At 41.7% G+C, this 9,037-nt stretch overlaps 1 protein-coding gene across 1 annotated transcript; it reads left to right on the top strand.

Annotated features, from left to right (window-relative positions):
* The first annotated feature begins 4,760 nt into the window (after positions 1-4,760).
* On the top strand, positions 4,761-8,739 carry LOC120048161 (cytochrome P450 1A1-like). Its single transcript, XM_038993912.1, has 7 exons — positions 4,761-4,889; positions 5,466-6,339; positions 6,449-6,575; positions 6,691-6,780; positions 6,960-7,083; positions 7,211-7,297; positions 7,433-8,739. Exons 2-7 carry the CDS (start codon positions 5,500-5,502, stop codon positions 7,731-7,733), a joined length of 1,569 nt encoding a protein of 522 aa, XP_038849840.1. The 5' UTR covers positions 4,761-4,889; positions 5,466-5,499; the 3' UTR covers positions 7,734-8,739.
* Positions 8,740-9,037: the final 298 nt, after the last annotated feature.

The following is a 9,037-nucleotide window of genomic DNA, read 5'->3' as shown; positions in this document are numbered from 1 at the left end:
TTTTATCTTGGCTTTGGAGTGACACTTCACTTTCCTCAAAGTCTGCACATTTTGGGTTGCCTACTAGTTGTAATCCAGGATTCCAGGAATGATCATCCAAATGTTTAACTATTTAGGAAACTAACGGCGACGCTGTCTAATAGCCACACATTCGTACACTGAAATGTGCACTTAAATGTCTTGAGATATCTTCAAGTTGAATTATGCTAATTATTTAAATTGAGCAATAAAGTTAACTCATTGTGAATAATACAGTCCTACAGTTAACCCCGAACCAAATGTTTAACACATTAGGTCTTGGAAGTTGAAATACAGGCATACCGCAAGACAAAATATAGAGGCATATTGTCAAGTAGACAAAAGACAATTAATATAAAGCCATTTACCTGTTGAAAATTATGATATAGAAAACAACTAAAATAAAACAACAAAGAGATCAGTGAATGCTTAAAATATAGCCTAATTAACCATAATTGTCTTCAATAAAAACTTAATTAAAACATCCTTGCCTTTTCTATGGCGTATGCCTACAAGCCAATGGTAAACCATTTCAGCGTGTTTATTTGTATGTGGACAGGTCATTGTGGCCCCAATGATAGAGATATGCGTGCATAAAAACGCATGTCTGCGCGTAAATCCTGCACTGATAGGAGATTTGGTTAAATGTCTAATTACGCACGTGGATATTAAGTTAGGATTTAGTCGAGTGAGATTTCTCAGCAACAAGTTTTGAAGATCAATCAAAGCATATTGGCTAACAGCCAGCCTAATATGATGCTGGTTAACAGGAAAGTCGTATATGCATCCAACATACGTTGTTGAAATTAGATAACTGAATTCTGAAGAACAGATTGTGTGCATGTTGTCCATAACCATAAAGCGTTCTATATCAATGGTGCTTATATGCAATCTATATAGGTCCTTTTCAGTCGATAGGCTCATTACCGCTGAGAATGTTTCAGTCCATGGTCCAACTATGTTGGAAATCCCTCGTATTGCTGTGCAGAGTCGATATATATTCACTGTCAGTGGGCTATCTGGAATAGGATGTACATTTCCTAAAAGAAGAGAGACTGTAAGGGTAATGAACTCATTCACCCTTTCACCCCTGCAGTGCTGACAGAATACTCCCCCACCCCCACACCCCAGCATCCTTAACCAAGGGCTGGGGGAGGCGAGGGCTTGGCCAAAACGCTCTCACGCAACTTGGCCAATCTTTAACTCGAGTGCTAACAGGTACACGCACGCGATGGCATTTGCCAGTTTTTATCACGACTTGTTTCAAAACAGACTCCGTTCAGAATGGTGTGTTGTAGATGCTGAGGTCTAGAAGACTCTATTCTAGGTCTTAATACATATAACTTACCTTTGAGTAAGTTCCAATTGGGATATTGATCAAACAGGGATCCGAAGTCAAACACTTTGGATAGCTTACACAAGCAGACAAGACAATATAGTCTCTTATCACAATCGAATGTTTTATCCTCCATGACATACTTGATAGGTAGGCTACATTTGTGTCCTATAAGTTAATAAGACACACACGTCTTCCCATTGTCCTTATATGCACCACCGTTATACTGTTGACAGGTTGAGTGAGATTTAACAAACTGTCAAAGATGAGTCTCTTGATTAAAAGTACTTCGGGGCTGTAAGTTCTCCCGCTTGGGATAGGCTACACCTTTGCACGCTATCGAAATCTGTTGCAATGAGTAGGCCTAAAGGAAAGATTGCCAAAGGGTTTATGACTTAATAACTAATGCGTAACAATGTCCTGTTAATTAATTTATGTAACAAGTATTTAAAGAGGAAATGTTGATGTTTGCTAATAATAACATGTAAAAAGGAATACCACTGGAAACAGATTAGACACTGATGGTAAATTTACTTTTGAAAATATTGTGGGCCCAAAGTGATTAAGCTTGTGTCCTTAAATTAGTTGTGGAAGAGTTCATGTTCAATAGATCATTGAGAATAAATATTTGGATCAGGCCCAAAGTACTGTCATCCTTATACAATGTGCTTTATATAATTGTTTTCATTCATATGTTCCATATACTTTTAAGATAAATAGTTCATAACATGTTGATAAGGAGTGGATGAATTGCCTTTTTTCAATATGGCTTATTAGCCTACTGCCTACCATAGCCTGCAATATTAGGCCCAATACCCTAACATTAATGAAAAAAATTAAAATAAATAAAAATTCCCTGTCTTAGGTCAGTTAGGATCACCACTTTATTTTAAGAATGTGAAATGTCAGAATAATAGTAGAGAGAATGATTAATTTCAGCTTTTATTTCTTTCATCACATTCCCAGTGGGTCAGAATTTTACATATGTAACAGTATAACTTTAGTACGTCCCCTCGCCACGACCTTGGGCGCGAACAAGGGACCCTCTGCACACATCAACAACTGACACCCACGAAGCGTCGATACCCATCGCTCCACAAAAGCCGCGGCCCTTGCAGAGCAAGGTGCAACCCTACTTCTAGGTTTCAGAGCAAGTGACGTAACTGATTGAAATGCTACTAGCGCGTACCCGCTAACTAGCTAGCCATTTCACATCCGTTACACTCACCCCCCTTTCAACCTCCTCCTTTTCCGCAGCAACCAGTGATCCGAGTCAACAGCATCAATGTAACAGTATAACTTTAAACCGTCCCCTCGCCCCGACACGGGCGCGAACCAGGGACCTTCTGCACACATCAACAACGGTCGCCCACGAAGCATCGTTACCCATCGCTCCACAAAGGCCACGGCCCTTGCAGAGCAAGGTGCAACCCTACTTCTAGGTTTCAGAGCAAGTGACGTAACTGATTGAAATGCTACTAGCGCGTACCCGCTAACTAGCTAGCCATTTCACATCCGTTACACTCACCCCCCTTTCAACCTCCTCCTTTTCCGCAGAAACCAGTGATCCGGGTCAACAGCATCAATGTAACAGTATAACTTTAAACCGTCCCCTCGCCCCGACACGGGCGCGAACCAGGGACCCTCTGCATACATCAACAACTGACACCCACGAAGCGTCGTTACCCATCGCTCCACAAAAGCCGCGGCCCTTGCAGAGCAAGGGGCAACACTACTAATAGGTTTCAGAGTAAGTGACGTAACTGATTGAAACGCTACTAGCGCGTACCCGCTAACTAGCTAGCCATTTCACATCCGTTACACATACACTCAATTAGTATTTGGTAGCATTGCCTTTAAATTGTTTAACTTGTGTCAAACGTTTCGGGTAGCCTTCCACAAGCTTCCCACAATAAGTTTGGTGAATTTTGGCCCATTCCTCCTGACAGAGCTAGTGTAACTGAGTCAGGTTTGTAGGCCTCCTTGCTCGCACATGCTTTTTCAGTTCTGCACACAAATTTTCTATGGGATTGAGGTCAGGGCTTTGTGATGGCCACTCCAATACCTTGACTTTGTTGTCCTTAAGCCATTTTGCCAAAACTTTGGAAGTATGCTTGGGGTCATTGTCCATTTGGAAGACCCATTTGTGAACAAGCTTTAACTTCCTGACTGATGTCTTGAGATGTTGCTTCAATATATCCACATAATGTTCTTTCCTCATGATGCCATCTATTTTGTGAAGTGCACCAGTCCCTCCTGCAGAAAAGCACCCCCACAACATGATGCTGCCAAAACCGTGATTCACGTTTAGGATGGTGTTCTTCAGCTTGCAAGCGTCCTCCTTTATCCTCCAAACATAACGATGGTCATTATGGCCAAACAGTTCTATTTTTGTTTCATCAGACCAGAGGACATTTCTCCAAAAAGTATGATCTTTGTCCCCATGTGCAGTTGCAAACCGTAGTCTGGCTTTTTTATGCGGTTTTGGAGCAGTGGCTTCTTCCTTGCTGAGCGGCCTTTCAGGTTATGTCGATATAGGACTCGTTTTACTGTGGAAATAGATACTTTTGTACCTGTTTCCTCCAGCATCTTCACAAGGTCCTTTGCTGTTGTTCTGGGATTGATTTGCACTTTTCGCACCAAAGTACGTTCATCTCTAGGAGACAGAATGCGTCTCCTTCCTGAGCGGTATGACGGCTGCGTGGTCCCATGGTGTTTATACTTCCGTACTATTGTTTGTAAAGATGAACATAGTACCTTCAGGCATTTGGAAATTGCTTCCAAGGATGAGCCAGACTTGTGGAGGTCTCCAATTTCTTTTCTGAGGTCTTGGGCTGATTTCTTTTGATTTTCCCATGATGTCAAGCAAAGAGGCACTGAGTTTGAAGGTAGACCTTGAAATACATCCACAGGTACACCTCCAATTGACTCAAATTATGTCAATTAGCCTATCAGAAGCTTCTAAAACCATGACATAATTTTCTGGAATTGTCCAAGCTGTTTAAAAGCACAGTCAATTTAGTGTATGTAAACTTCTGACCCACTGGAATTGTGATACAGTGAATTATAAATGAAATAATCTGTTTGTAAACAATTTTTGGAAAAATGACTTGTGTCATGCACAAAGTAGATGCCTTAACCGACTTGCCAAAACTATAGTTTGTTAACAAGAAATTTGTGGAGAGGTTGAAAAACGAGTTTTAATGACTCCAACCTAAGTGTATGTAAACTTCCGACTTCAACTGTATATATATATATACACTACTCATTGATGTTTCCGCTTGATATTTTATTACACCTCTCCTTCAGACAGCCGCTGCTGCTGGCAAGCCAAGAGAGGGAGATAGGTTACGTCACTCAGACATCAGCCAATGGAGCTGAGAAGCGCTCTATAAAAGAAGTTCCCATTCTTACTTTTAAGTACAGAGAAACGGAGTTCTCTTATAGCAAGAGAAAAAGCTTTGTATAAATATAACCTCACCTGCAAACTTCTTCGATCTTCCTGCAAGACGGCTCATTTGGCTCATAACGGAAGGTAATAAAAATGACAAATTTTGCATGTAATATATTTACATTTAACTTAAGAACAAGTAAACGTATGTTGGAATAGCAGGTGTCTTTTTGTTGTGAATGAAGTGTCGAAATAACATTTATTAACTAGTTTGCACATAATATTAGTACTGTTTTTTAAAGTTTATTTTTTTTACAATATAACAAGCTACAAAATGCATTATATACTGTTATCTTGTACCATTTATTCTTGAGTCTTCTTTTTAGTATAATCTATTCGAAAAAATCTACGTACGTGTAGGCAATGTAACAGTTAAGGGCTTTAAAACATTTTTTATACTATACAGCCTTTTATGTAGCCTATGTTTAATGGTACAAGACTGGTAGAGTAGGGTGGCTTGCAAAAGCGTGAAAAGTGTGAGTGCAACATGCGTAAAGTACATGGGCCTGTATGCGTAAAGCATGCAGTCAGTATGGGATCACTCGTGCGTAATTACCCCAATGCAATTTTTGAACAATGTTTTCGAGCAATGTTTATTACTCAGCTGGAGTATATTTCTCGCTCACTATTAATCACTAAAACATGTACCTCTCCTTACAGATTGTGCAGAAGCCACTAAAAAAAACATATAAAAATGGTTCTCATGATACTACCCATTATCGGCTCTGTCTCTGTGTCTGAGGGGCTGGTTGCCATAGTATCACTATGCCTGGTGTACATGCTCATGAAGTACAAGCACACAGAGATCCCAGAGGGACTAAAACGTCTCCCAGGACCAAAGCCCCTGCCCATCATCGGGAATGTGTTGGAGGTGCACAACAACCCTCACCTCAGCCTGACTGCCATGAGCGAGCGCTACGGCTCAGTCTTCCAGATCCAAATAGGGATGCGGCCTGTGGTTGTTCTGAGTGGCAGCGAGACAGTCCGCCAGGCTCTTATCAAGCAAGGGGAAGACTTCGCCGGGAGGCCCGATCTATACAGCTTCAAGTTCATCAACGACGGCAAGAGCTTGGCCTTCAGCACCGACAAGGCTGGGGTGTGGCGCGCCCGCCGCAAGCTAGCTATGAGCGCCCTCCGTTCTTTCGCCACCCTGGAGGGATCGACCCCAGAGTACTCCTGTGCCCTGGAGGAGCACGTCTGCAAGGAGGGAGAGTACTTGGTAAAACAGCTGACCTCCGTCATGGATGTCAGTGGCAGCTTTGACCCCTTCCGCCATATTGTCGTATCGGTGGCCAACGTCATCTGTGGAATGTGCTTCGGCCGGCGCTACAGCCATGATGACCAGGAGCTGTTGGGCTTGGTGAACTTGAGTGATGAGTTTGGACAGGTGGTGGGCAGCGGCAACCCTGCAGACTTCATTCCCATCCTTCGTTACCTGCCCAACCGCACCATGAAAAGGTTTATGGATATCAATGACCGTTTCAACACCTTTGTGCAGAAGATTGTCAGTGAGCACTATGAAAGCTATGACAAGGTAAATAATACATTGCATCATGTTTCAAAGATGTTACATGTTTCATTCCATGTTTGATCTATTGCTGTTTGTTGTCTGTGATACTGATTGTACATTGTTCTGTTTTCAGGACAACATCCGTGACATCACTGACTCCCTCATTGACCACTGTGAGGACAGGAAACTAGATGAGAACGCCAACATCCAGGTGTCTGATGAGAAGATTGTGGGCATTGTCAATGATCTGTTTGGGGCAGGTGAATTGAGTAAAAATAACGCAACAGTTATGCTGAGTCACTCCATATCATTGAAAACATTTTACATTTGTAAGATGTTTTAATTATGCAATGCGGCTTCTGTCTCCCTCTCAAGGTTTTGACACCATCAGCACAGCTCTGTCATGGGCTGTTGTGTATCTTGTGGCTTACCCAGAGATCCAGGAAAGACTGTATCAGGAACTGAGTAAGTTGAACCTTGCTGGTTTTAAACGATAGTTCTGTTCCCTAAATTAAATTAGTCATCCACAGAGAGATCCTATAAATCAGTTCTATATGTAATTCTATGGAGTCATGATTACTGACCTGTCACTACCCATCCCATTCTGTTTTGATATCCAATGTTCTCTATTGTCCTTCCAACAGCGGAAAAGGTGGGAATGAATCGCACTCCCCGTCTCTCAGACAAAACCAACTTACCTCTGCTGGAAGCCTTCATCCTGGAGATCTTCCGGCACTCTTCCTTCCTGCCGTTCACCATCCCACACTGGTGAGTTGCACTTGCACCTGCTCAAAACACAAATTTACAATATTAGCCAAACAGACATTTACAATATCAGTTACACATTATAGACACATATGGCATGGTCTGACTGGTATTGTCAATATTTTTTTAGCACGATCAAGGATACATCCCTCAATGGCTACTTCATTCCCAAGGACACCTGTGTCTTTATCAACCAGTGGCAGGTCAACCATGACCCGTGAGTAGTATTTTTAAACTAAAACTTATCAACCCTATTACTATGCAAAAATAGTGTTGTTACTGTAGTAATTACCTTGTTACTACACAGGTATAACACAAACCTAATGTAAATTGTTACCTCTGTGCTCTTCAGGGAGCTGTGGAAGGAGCCTTCTTTATTCAACCCTGACCGTTTCCTGAGTGCTGATGGCACAGAACTTAACAAGCTGGAGGGGGAGAAGGTGCTCGTATTTGGCATGGGCAAGCGCCGCTGCATCGGTGAGGCCATCGGTCGCAACGAGGTCTACCTCTTCTTGGCTATCCTGCTCCAAAGGCTGCGCTTCCAGGAGAAACCTGGGCACCCACTGGACATGACCCCAGAGTACGGCCTCACCATGAAGCACAAGCGCTGTCAGCTGAAGGCTAGCCTGCGGCCATGGGGGCAGGAGGAGTGAGGGCTATGGTCACATTTATGATTCTCAACATCACAATAACTGATTTATAGTTAGCCCTACATACTTGATGGCATGAGATGAGTTCAGATTTAAAAGCCAGAGGGTACATTTTCTCTCCAGGAAAGTCCGGGCTTGACACCTCTCTTGATTCATAGGAGAATTAACAGTGAGGGAAAACTGAGTCAAATTGTAGACAATTTGAAATCGATAAAATTATCATCTGAAATGGTATGTAGGGGGATTCCAAACAAGTGTTGTATTGGATAAAGGACCTTCACAAACTCATAGAGTTGATTAGTTTCTATGACCAGCATACCACAGGGCCTACTAGAGTTTGTCAGGTGTTGCTTCAGGAGATATCAGGAGAGACTATAGCTGTTTAGCTGCCTTTTTGTCTACGTCATCGTGTTTTACTGCTCCTCTTGCCTTGATCACAGCTCATATACTGTATCAGATCGCTTTAAAGAGGATCAATCTATAAAACATACACATAAACCCATGGTGGGGTTTTAAAGGGCATTGTTTTTTAGTTCCATGTTTGGGTATCATTTTTTGCTACAGAATTTTGAGGCAAAAATTTTACAATCTACATGATAAAGTGCCTGTTCTCGTACTTTTGAGTTATTGTTCAGGTGGTCACAGACAGAGTTGAATGGATGTATCCTCCCAATTCTAAGCTAGATATTTTTATTCCACTGAATAAATCAGTGAAATGTGGACATTTGTATCCCACCAACATGTGATTGATTGTTTGTGTACATTTTTAAGCCTAGATGTATTTTGGAAAGTCCTTTTTTGAAATGTGCCTAAAATGTGTATATATTGTGGTGGCTTTGTATGACTATCAGGATACCAAAATACGTATGTATTACTGACTGTGTTATAAATGTCAACATTTTATAATGTAACGAAGGACTCTTGTAAACTAAAACCCCAACTGTATACACGATGCATTGTGTTGTTGGTAGCTATCTAGGTAGCTACTGAAATAAAAGCTGAAAATCAATGAACTTGTGCTCTCTTTTCTTGAGTGTGTTGGCCTATCTCATTGGCAACCCATGCATGCATTCACAAGCTAATATGCACAGGACAATCATTAGGAGAGGACGTCGGTATTTGGCTGATCAGAGTAAATCTGTAACACTACTAGCTAGATAAGATAGGGTTGGATATCATCACTTACCTGTGTACAAGACTTGGACTTCTACTACAAAACAATCAGCACACAAACTGAGCACGTTTTCATGAGTAAATAAGCTATAAACTTGCCATTGGTGCAATGATTTAAAACAACCTTTGTTGGC

Source organism: Salvelinus namaycush, chromosome 1, assembly GCF_016432855.1.
Source record: "Salvelinus namaycush isolate Seneca chromosome 1, SaNama_1.0, whole genome shotgun sequence".
Taxonomy (NCBI): Eukaryota; Metazoa; Chordata; class Actinopteri; order Salmoniformes; family Salmonidae; genus Salvelinus; species Salvelinus namaycush.
This window is presented reverse-complemented; position numbering and strand designations above follow the sequence as displayed.